The following is an 11,261-nucleotide window of genomic DNA, read 5'->3' as shown; positions in this document are numbered from 1 at the left end:
AGAACAACAAAGCTTCTCTAGGACTCATTTCCACATATAGGCTGTCCTGTATACGTGTGTGTTTTAAATCTCTCTGCTGCCCCCTGCTGTACAGAACATCGATGTGGTCTAGACTGAAAACTGTAACGTCAACTGTTGAAAAGCTTAGATTTCAATTTGCAGTGTTTTCTCTACTCATGAAAAAAACAAACAAACAAACAAACAAACAAACAAACAAACAAACAAAGACAAAAGAAAAAACCCCATCTTTGACACATTTACTGTTTATTATAGGAAAACAAACCAAAGTGAGATAAAGTACAGAGTGAAAACCACTTGGGACCAGAGAACACCAAGCTTCCTCCTCCCTATATATTAATATAAACAGCTACTAGCCTATGTACAATATGTGTCTGAAACATACTGAAGATGGGAGCAAAGATTAAACAGTGTGGATGAGAAATTACTGTGAACACAACAGGGAAACAAAACAGAACATCTTGTTCAGAAAAATGTCCATAAATGCTGAATTCCTGTGTAAAAAAAAAAAAAAGGGAAAACAAACAGAAATAGCTATAAATTCAGATAGACAATTAATTATTAATAAAAATTACCACACCTAATCTGCATTCACACACTGAGATATTATAGACCAATTATACTGTACACTATCAAACTAAAAGATTTCTCAAATGGAACCAAAACAAAATACACAGGCTCACTGTAGCAAAGGACTCTGGGAGATTGAGTTTAGTGGTTTCCTTCTGTCCATCTTTCCTCTTGCCTTGAAAACAACAACAACAACAACAACAACAAAACCCAACTCCCTCTTTTGCTTAGTTAACATAATTTGGCACAACCGAGCAAATCCAGTTAACCACTTTAACCTCAACTAGCTCCCAGTGCTCAAGGGAATGTTGAAAAGACTCACTCAGTATCTCACTTTCTCTTAAACACTCGCACAAACACGCTGAAAGAAATGTAAGATACAGTACAGATAACAAAACACTACTGCAACAACAACAAAACACAGAAAAATGTACTCAAAAATCTACATGTTTGGTCTTTCTCCGTTCGCGCCATTTTTAATTTTATACGATTTGTTCTCAGGGAGGATTTAAAATACTGCAAATGTGTACTGCATACAAATAATACACACTGACATTAACTGAGTGACCTAAACAGTAAAAAAAAAAAAAGACATTAAATTATGCTTTACCACCTTTATACATTAGACAAGAACTCTGAAAACAGACACATCAGAAGTTTATTGAGTCATGTTAAAATGAATGGTGCAGGAAGCATGGGGGCAAAGCGGCTCTTGCTACTACTAACATGATAGCCACTATCAGCATCACTTGAGTTAGTTAGTCAAAAGGCTGCACCGTCCGCTACCATCCACAGACTGTAGAAAAGACAGAAAGAGTCTCTGTGTCTGAAAAATGAGGCACAGAACACAGAAGTACCTCAAACCTCCCATTTCCCAGAGGAAACTCCATTAGTGGCAAAAAGTCTGATTGTACAGAAGTCTATGAGAATCTCTCTTCAGCTAACTTCATTTGTGAAGTAAAGACTTTCCCAGGTAGTTTATAGTCTTATTCAATAGTTTCTAGTCTGACCTAATTCAGCACAAATTTTATTTTGTAAACTATGGTTCATTTAGAGTTAACTGGACTTAAAGCAGGGTATGCTTTGCTTATGCAAACGGGCCTTCCTTACGACCCATCCCTCAGTTTCATAGTCAGATCCATCCCTCCCTTGTCAGGTTGTGCAAAATACTCACTGGCTATGGTCACCTATCTATATGAATCTGTATGGCCTTATATCTGTAACTGCTCGCTTAAATCGTTGCACTGTCGACATGAACTTCCTTATCGGTTATACATTTTTAATCTTGCAAGAAGGAAGGTGAGGACTGATACTTGGATTAAAGTTAATGCCAACACTTTGAAGATGAGACAGAATCATGAAAATTCCAACGCTCGTATCGTTTGTCAGTTTTGGCTGAAGCTGAAATCATCGTGAAACATTTGGACATGAAACATTTATTGTTTTGGGTTTTTTTTGTTAAAAATTTATTACTCCTAAGACATCCTGACAGAAGAACAATAAATCCAGTCTACAGTCTGCATCGATCCAGCATTAGTTCTGTAAACAAGACTCATCTGAATGCTATGCAAAACAAAGTCAGAATGAATGCATTGCTTTTTAAACATAAAAATCTTTATGGTTTTTTCAGTAAAGGTGCTGCAGTGATTGGATGCAGTGACTTCTCTGATGCATGAACCTGTTAAGTGGCCCCCATGTAAAACATACACTGATAGCTAACACTGATCTCCTGACCAGCGTGCCTTTGAATATGAACCGTGTAATCAGATCCTCTGAGCTGAAACATTAGTCTTTACACCTACATTTGATTAAATATAACTTCAGGAACAGGCTCCGCTACGGACAAACTAAACTAAAATGGTACAATCTGCCACAGGGTTATTCCACTACACAGGGTCAGAAAATGAACTATGATTGCAGGGCGCTCTTCGGTTAAATACCTGCTCAGTGTTGGAAGCACTTAAAACATTTTTTAGCTACAACCAGTGGTGACAGACAAATGGCCTTTTCCCAGTTTCCTGCTTTGCCTAGTTGGAAATCCAGCCTTGGTGTAAGGCCTCCATTTGCCCACAGTCTATCAGCTTTCACTCATCAGTGAACCTTGTTGTAACGCAGTAGTTTGGGAACTCACAGCCCCAAATGTAGATGGTACATTAAGTCAAGACAAAATGCCTTGTCTGGAGTTCAAATCCTAGCAAATTCAGACTACAGAAGACTAGACATATCAAATGGTGAGACATCTACATGTGCAGCAATGCAGTAAGTATTACTGCAGTTTATTTCTGTGAATAAAACCGACTACATGAAGCCAGAGAAGAGCTTAACACCTTCAGCTTTGTGAGTTCAAATAAGGAGATATGCAAGGTGCATTCATAAAGTTCCACAATGCCCATCAAAAATCAAAAAGGATACCTGTTTTAAATCTCCCCACAGAGATGGGCTGCCTAAGCAGGGCTCATAACTATCAGATTTGCATTTGTGTGTCACTGACGTGTGTGACCAATGAACCTGAATTTCATTTTGAGAGGACAAACCAAGTGCTGAGTGAAAATCCTGCTTTTTTAATGTTTTGCATGCTGGTGTGCACTAAACTCTGACCACGTGGTGCCCACGTTTAAATCAGATATGCTTTTTGATTTTTTTATCCACAAAATGTATATTTTGCAGGTCCCCAAAGACAAACACCGACAGGTTAAATGACACCTTGATATTCGACACTTGGTTAATCTCCCTGTGACCAGCATCTGAGGGTCAGGCGTCCATGACCTTTCCCTCTGGTACCGATTTTGCTACATATGCAAAGCACTTTGAATAAAAGGATCATAAATTTTGACCATCATGCCCATCTTCACAAAGATGCTTACAATTCTGTTTTTATTTTAAAACTGCATTTCAACATTTTTTTTGTCTCTTAGGGAACAAAAGTGGCATGATTCAGTTTTTTTCTCATGTGGCTTTAAGTTCTTTTTTTTCAGAATTTCCCACAGATACCCACCGACTGATTTTCAGTCTGTGAGCCACACAGGTTTCTTCAGCTTCTTGGCACCGCGACGTGAACCTCAGCTGACCAACATTCATATCCACAAAAAAAAAAGACCAACGATTGTGAAACTCCACAAAACAACAAAATTTTAAAATAGAATAAATCTAAAAAATAAAATCCTACACTAAAATCTGACCCTATAGCCCTAGCTCCAGTGTGGATTAATATATGAACATGAATAACTGAGAGACACAGACACAGTGCTTTACAATAATAATAATAACAATAATAATAATAATAATAATAATGATAATAATAATAAAAACCCACAGGGAAAGGAGAAACTACAAGGACTATCCAGTTTTTTGTAATCTCTAAAAGTCAAAGAGAAGGAAACAAATGGTTTAAGGCAACTTTTGGCACAAACAAGTCAAAAGGCTTGGGGTAAAGCGGCTGTAAAAAAACAGAAGAAGCTATGAAACTGCCAATGGTTTGTTCACTATGGACCAAAAGGTCTGAAGCTTGCCATATTTTCTCCTCTGAGCTGACTAGTCACGTCTCCCTCCATCATCACCTGGTCTTTCAGAAAAGGGAGTCGCTAGTGCCGTGAAGCAAACCAACAATCCCTCTGCACTGTAATTCCAGTCCTCTGTGCTTTTGTGTCAGTCTGTCTTCTTATAAGAGTCCCACCGCCACGGAAATCCCAACCAGCAGATCCCAGCAGCCTTGACTCACTGGTTGACGTGGGGCTTCAGGGCTTGGTAAAGTCCCTCGAAGGTGGGTCGGTCAGGGATATCGCGACTCCAGCAACGCATCATCAGCTCAAAGAGAGAAGGTGGGCAGAGTGGAGGGGCATAGAGGAAGATCTAGTGAGGGACACGGGAGAATTAAGAGTGATGACAGAGTCCAGTGATTTGTTAAAAAAGACAAATGTTGGTTTAGGTTTAGTAGCCCCTCAAATTTATCCTGCAGGCACTTACAAGGGTCCTGATTTCCAGGTTTGTAAAGACTGCTATGAGCTGTCTTGGATCCAGTTGCAATTAAATTAAATGTTTGCAGTTTTACTCTCAGGTGGGCAAAATGATTTAATCCAGTGACAGAAGGTAATAATCTGTGACTCTGTCCTGTGTTTCGCCTCACCTGTCTGCCCTGGTTCCTGAAGAACTCGCCAGTGTTCTCTATGACCTGTTCATCAGACAGCAGGCTGTAGGGCTGCTCCTTACACAGAGTGAAGATCTCCCACAGGGTGACTCCAAAGGCCCACACGTCACTGGCTGTGGTGAATTTACCCTGAGGAGAAAAATCACATCTGAAAGTTTAACACTCCAACTTTAAAATACTTTGTCTTATTTTCAGTGACTCTCTGAAGACAGCTGCTGATGAAATGTTGATTGCGATGCTTTGTGAGACTTACAAAAAAAATACGATACGATAAAAACGTATGATAAAAGCTTCTGCTTTAGACCTGGTTTGGGTCCGCTTGGATCCATTGTTTTTTCGCTTAACTTTACAGCTGCAAAAGACATTAAACTTATGCAACCACATTCATGATGCAGAACAGGAAAGTTATTGAAAGAAAACACTGCAGCAAAAAAATGTTCCATTGTTTTAGTGTGCAAACCGCTACTGGTGCTTCCTCTGGAGGGCAGGAAGCTTTTGAAGAACTCTTAGCTAAACTTCCTTTAGTGAAACAGTTTGCATTTGCATTTATGCATCTAGCAATTTTAAAGACAAGCAACTGTAAAGAGTTTGTTATTTGTTTTGTGGAAAACTGTTTTACTGCTTTCAGCTGTTGATTTTTAAAAAAGAAGATGTGAGGGGAACGTACATGTTTTTTATAAGTCGCTGAACTGATCTAGGCAAATGTCCCCAGGGTTTGAATACAATTACAAGCCTATATAAACTTCTGGAACTTTTAGCTCTTCTTCTTTTGAATATTAAAGACATTTATAGACTACCAGTCATTTGAAAAAGACTATTTATAGCATTGCATAGAGTCTGGCTTGGCTGGTAGTATGTGTGAAGTATTGGGGGTTAAAATAGGCTAAGTAGCATAATCAGCAATTTTTTTACTATTAGTATCATCATTATTATTATTTATTAGTCCTTTATTTATCCAGGTAAAAAATCTCATTGAGATTAAAAATCTCATTTCCAAGAGAGACCTGGCATCATAGCAACAAAAGTCAAAATACATGTACCACACAAGTGCATAACATTTAAAACAAATACAATATCCTGTACGAACATGTGAAAAACATACAATAATATCTGACCACCTATTTACCAGCAGATGTTTTCCCAGTTTGGAAAAAAAAGACCTAAGAACTACAACAGTGGGCTAAAATTCCTCCACAATTATATTAGACTAATAAAGTCATACAGCAAAAAAATGCTGTATGACTTTAAAGATGGTTCTTCAAGCTACTGAATCATGATTAGTGCTTACAGACAGAATCCTGTGAAAACGTATCAGCTTATCTCATATGACAGCAGCTCTCAGCTCTCTAATACAGAGGAAAGTATCATCAGGGTAACATTCATTCAAGTATCTGAAGATTTTGAATGCAGCAGCAGAATAACCGCAGAACTTCCACCAAAAAGTAACACATGACAGGGGTGTAAAGTTTAAAAGGAGCAAAATAAAGATCGTATCTTAAATCAACTCCCTTCGTCCAAACCTTACCAGCAAGATGCTCTCCCAGGCCATCCATCGTATAGGCAGCACCGCCCGGCCCTGGATACGGTAGTAGTCGCTGCTGTACAGGTTTCGGCTCATACCAAAGTCGGCAATCTTGATGGTGAGGCGGCGGTCCAGCAGGCAGTTTCTTGTGGCCAGGTCACGGTGCACAAAGTTCAGAGATGCCAAGTACTTCATCCCCGACGAGATCTGCACCGCCATATGGAGGAGGTCAGACAGGCTGAAGTGGAGAAGCAGAAAGCGATTCAAAGTGGTGAGAATCAAAAGTGCACTAACAAGATAGTTTAGAAACCTGACGCTCGATTGTTTTCATGTATGACCTGTGCGAACTGTGTGCATGGTTAACCTGACTGAAGGGATGTTGTTGGCATGTGTAAGAGTGCTCTCGATCTCCCGCTGCGACAGGAACATGTTGAGGTCTCCGTTCTCCATGTACTCAGTAACCATGCACAGTGGGTCGGACGACACACACACACACAGCAGTCGGATGATGTTGGGGTCATTCAGACGAGACATAATCTTTATTTCCTTCAGGAAGTCGTTCCTGATCGACGGACAGATAAAGGAGAGGAAGCATTTCCAGATCTGTTCTTCAACTCAAAGGAACCAACTACAGGTATGTATTTCTCAGTGTTACAGCGAAGCCTGATGCACAGATAGATCCTGCACATCCCTTAAAGCTCTTACACCAGTTTATCCTAATATATTCTCATCTACGGAGTCAAGTACTGCTCTCACTTCAAATAACATGGTCTGCATTTGTAGGTAGGAGGGCTTTCTCTGCAAAAAATAGTCAACCAGGAAATGCAGTTTGGAGCTTTCGGTCCTGCACGTTATTCATTTGACTAGTTATGGACTATATTTTTGTTTTTAGTGTATAAATAGTGAAACATTCTCATCATATGAACACATTAAAGCAATGAATACACTGATTTTAACCAATATATGCTCTCCAGGGGATGAACCTTTAACCACCTCAGCTCCAAATTTATATAGTTTGACATTGTCGCGATTCATATACACACTCATAAAGAGTACCTGGCTTGGCTGGTAGCGTCGGCCCTCAGCTGTTTAACAGCCACAAGCACAGAGTGATCGTCTCGGTCAGGGAGGGGCGAGCCTTCCCCAAGAAATTCTGGGAGTCCCTCCGCCTCACACAGGTGGACCTGCCAGGGAAGAAGATGAAATAGGGATGAAATAAGATTTTTCCAGGATAACTTTGAAGCCCACGAAACCTCCCACAAGCTCACCTCGCCAAACTGCCCCTCCCCCAGCTTCTCCCTGAAGATCAGCTGTTGCCGAGGAAACTCGGCAGCGGAGATGTCCTTCCTGGTGAGAGAGTCCACAGTGAGGGCGGGGACGGCGTACATGTTGCTGCCAGTGACGCCCTGCAGCCGCACGATGTCCGTCTCAGCGTAGTGTGGCGCATTGCTATGGAAACACTGGTGCGGCGTGCACTGGGTGATGTCTGGCTCAGCATAGCCACCTCCACATGCTGTTGGAAAGACAAGCGCTTGTTTAATTAATGTCTAATATAAATAAAAAATGAAGTGAAGCTTACTGAAAAGTACCAACAGCACAAGATTATAGTAAAAACATTAAATTACTGGTAATTTCTAGTTTTCTATCTAAAGTAAAAGCAGTACATCTTTATCATTTTACTAGTACCATTATTCTAATTGCTGACTGAAGTTTTACTAGTTTGAATTTGTTTTTTACAGAAGTTTTTTCAATCCAGGATATCCCAACCTCTCAGGGTTAGGTCCCCTCCAGTAGGTCATGAGAGGTCATAAGATGATTCATAGAAGGAAAAGAATTGAAAAATAAAAATAAAATAAAATTCCAAACTTCACTTGATTTCACTTAAGTATATGTGATCTGATTAACTGCATGAAGTCACACCTTTCAACTCTTACCACGAAGCCATCCTGATGTCATATGACAGGAAGTCAGCAGGAGGAGGTCATAGAGAGGATTACCAAGGAGGAGAGCTGGAAGAAGAGGAAACTTGGAAAAGAGGCGTAGAGAGCCGAGAGAAAAAGGAGAGAAGCACTGCAGAATAAGTATGAATGAGCATGCATGTTCAACTTCATCCGGGAAACTTAAATAGAGAGAAAAAGGAGAAAAAAAGAGCTTATTTAACACGTTCTGAAGTAAATAAACAGGAGAGAAACAGGTTGAGGAGCTGTTAATGAGTGACAGAAGATCAGAACTTTGATGGATGCTTGAAGTTTGTAGAGTTTGTTTGAAATTACTGACATCGCCACCAGGAGGCAGCAGACTCTCTTATTGAAAGGCTTTCGACCTTTTTTCCTCTACAGCTGTGATTAATCATGTCATATTGGATAGATCTGGAACATCTCTGAGGCATCAATGATTCTTAACACAAATTCCTACTACAAGCCTAAACACACGGTTATGAAGCGGTCACTCAAAGACAAACATCATGACGCAGCGTTCAACGGACTTTCTGCTATTTCTCAACTTGTGTCTTTTTCACTAATTCTTAAATGAACGCCTGCATCGACTTCATCGTTGAAGGTGTTTACCAGATGCCTCTGCGCTCTGTGACAGCTCTGGAAGTTTGTTTCTCAGCACCGCTGGGTTCTGGTACTGAGGGTCCAACAGGAAAATTCTCTCATAGTGAGGGTCAGTGTTCACAGGACCTGAGGAAAACAGCAGGAATCAGTCAAGGATAAGAATATCTCTCCTACAAACACGAAATTTAACACCTTAACTTTCACCAATTCTTTCTGCATGAATAATAATGGCAAACAAAGGCATGTTTTAAACGATACAAGTAAAAGAAGAGTACCAGTCGGGGCGCGTCCAGAGCGCGGGGGCACAGGTGGAGTCTGTAAAATGATGGTGTCACTGCAGGACGACAGCCGGACCGTCACCTCCTCATCAAGAATCCGACGTGGACCCTAGATTAGGATGGAAGAAAGAAAAAACATGGGGTCACAGATGCCTGTAAAGAGTCAGTCAGTTCATTCTTATTCGTTCTTTAATCTGATTTAATGCTTAATAGTCCTGATTTAGCCACAAACATAAGCTATAATCTTATTTCCTAAAAAGAAAAAGAAATGCCTCCCATCTCCCACGTGAGTTTGGGATCTAAACTGCAGCTTTTAACCTCTTTTTGAAAAATCAAAACAAATGTGTGAGGTGACTTAAAGACCATAAAATGGAACCAGGGACCTCCTGGTGGACATCTATTAGGAAATGGTTTGCATTTCAGCAGAGAATGCAGCTGTTTACAGGAACATTTTTTTAAAACCTAAAGCGATTAAGTGATTACAGCATGTTTAACACCAACGGACATGACAGGAAGTTAACAAAATAAAGGTACTTTATTAAGAAACCCCCACTTCCACTCAGAAAAACAAAGGTAATTCATTTATTTGTATCCTCACCTTCTCTAATACCTTGCAGACGTACTGACACCATAGGATGAGGAAGATGATGATGACCAACAAAAGGATGATGGTTACCAGGCAGCCAATAAGGATGGGTGTTTTCCCATCATCTGGTGTGGCACTAGCTGATGGAGCAGCGGCTGAGAAGACAGGTTAGAATACCATATACCAAAGATTTTATCATTTGTTTCTGCAAATACATTTGTTAGTGGTAGCTCCACTAAGTATGACAGAAATGCTAAAAAAAGATATACGTCCTCAAAAATTAAGAAAAAGGGAAAAAAAATGACCTGAGCACAAACTGACAAAACAGCTCCCTCTATCGGTCGCAGTTTTGAAGTGGCGACTTTAAAACGTGAAACAATTAATTGTCACACCTGTCTTCTGTGCAGGTGTTGTGATGGTGTCCTTAGTGGGTAGAGGAGATGTCATTTGGGTCAGGAATATGGTATCCACTGAAAAACAAAAAACAGGAAGTCACTTATTTTTCCTTCTTTTACTGTTCTGCACTTTTGTTTGCACGTGCGTGTTTGTTACCTGACTGAAAGGAAATCTCGCTAAACATCATCCAGACGTCAGCAAAGTAAAAGTGGCAGCGGAGGGATTTGGCAGTGCGGTGGTTCAGATCCACGGTGACGTAGCGAGCACTCGGATTCCGGTCATCCAGCACCGTCCTGAACTCCACAGGCTCCGCCTCCCATACAAAGTGGGGCTTAAACCAACAGGAGACCGAGGAGAAGATCTTCACATTGCGGGAGAACATGTTGTTGCTGTGGACCTGGATGGAGAATGAAAGTAAGAGTAAGTAGCAGAACATCTGCTATTGTTTGTAAAGCGTGAGGGAGTTCCACGGGGATCTAAAGCTCATTTATAATGGACTCAGACAAAGTGGCAATGATGGCACAGTAGGAGGAGATGCTAGCAGCTGCTGATGCGTGACTTAAAAGTAAACACATGACTCCACTGAACATTGCTGGAGCACTTGCTGACTGCGCTCCATATTACAGGAAGAGCAAATGCTGGATGGAAAGTAAGTTTGCAGTTAAATCAGTTACACAGTGATGAAGGAGAGCTGTAAGCAACTGGTTAAAAAGCTTGACCAGATATAAAGGTAGGCAGAAAATACTTTTCAATCTCTTTTATTATGCGACAATACTGTGCATGCTCCTGAAAACGTACAAAGTTAAGTTACTTTGTACGTTTTTACACACACACACACACACACACACACACACACACACACACACACACACACACACACACGTTTTCATATGTTAGTGAGGACATCTCATTGACATAATGCTTTCCCTAGCCTAACCATACCCTTACCCTAAGCTTATCCATCAAAAATGAATGCCTAACCCTGAGCCTAAACCTAACCATAACCTAATTGTAACACTGACACTAAAACCACATTTTGAATCTCCAAAATGCCTTCAAACTCGTGGGGACGGGCATTTTGTCCCCATAAGTGACTGCTGGCCCCCACAAGTATAGTAGCATGCAATTTACTGTCCTCACAAAGATGTTTAAACATGTCCCCTGCCATCAGCCTAGGCTGACGCTGACA

The 11,261-nt window shown here is 40.6% G+C and overlaps 1 protein-coding gene across 2 annotated transcripts in view; it reads right to left on the bottom strand.

The window, feature by feature from the left end:
* Positions 1–247: 247 nt before the first annotated feature.
* ddr2l (discoidin domain receptor family, member 2, like) overlaps positions 248–11,261 on the bottom strand; it is a 38,413-nt gene continuing 27,399 nt past the window's right edge. For both annotated transcript variants that reach the window (XM_085426340.1, XM_085426341.1), the window contains exons 9-19: positions 10,229–10,469; positions 10,069–10,146; positions 9,689–9,831; positions 9,088–9,199; positions 8,822–8,938; positions 7,523–7,767; positions 7,311–7,438; positions 6,619–6,816; positions 6,258–6,492; positions 4,712–4,861; positions 248–4,437 (exon numbers count right to left, since the gene is read on the bottom strand). In XM_085426340.1, coding sequence (XP_085282466.1) covers positions 4,303–4,437; positions 4,712–4,861; positions 6,258–6,492; positions 6,619–6,816; positions 7,311–7,438; positions 7,523–7,767; positions 8,822–8,938; positions 9,088–9,199; positions 9,689–9,831; positions 10,069–10,146; positions 10,229–10,469 — 1,782 coding nt within the window. In that variant the 3' untranslated portion in view covers positions 248–4,302. The remainder of the gene's footprint in view (positions 4,438–4,711; positions 4,862–6,257; positions 6,493–6,618; positions 6,817–7,310; positions 7,439–7,522; positions 7,768–8,821; positions 8,939–9,087; positions 9,200–9,688; positions 9,832–10,068; positions 10,147–10,228; positions 10,470–11,261) is intronic.

Source organism: Rhamphochromis longiceps, linkage group LG12 (assembly GCF_057381845.1).
Source record: "Rhamphochromis longiceps isolate RC_006_pf linkage group LG12, R_longiceps_female_GT1.1, whole genome shotgun sequence".
Classification (NCBI taxonomy): domain Eukaryota; kingdom Metazoa; phylum Chordata; class Actinopteri; order Cichliformes; family Cichlidae; genus Rhamphochromis; species Rhamphochromis longiceps.
The sequence above is the reverse complement of the archived record's forward strand: the minus strand, read 5'-3'. Positions and strand labels throughout refer to the sequence as shown.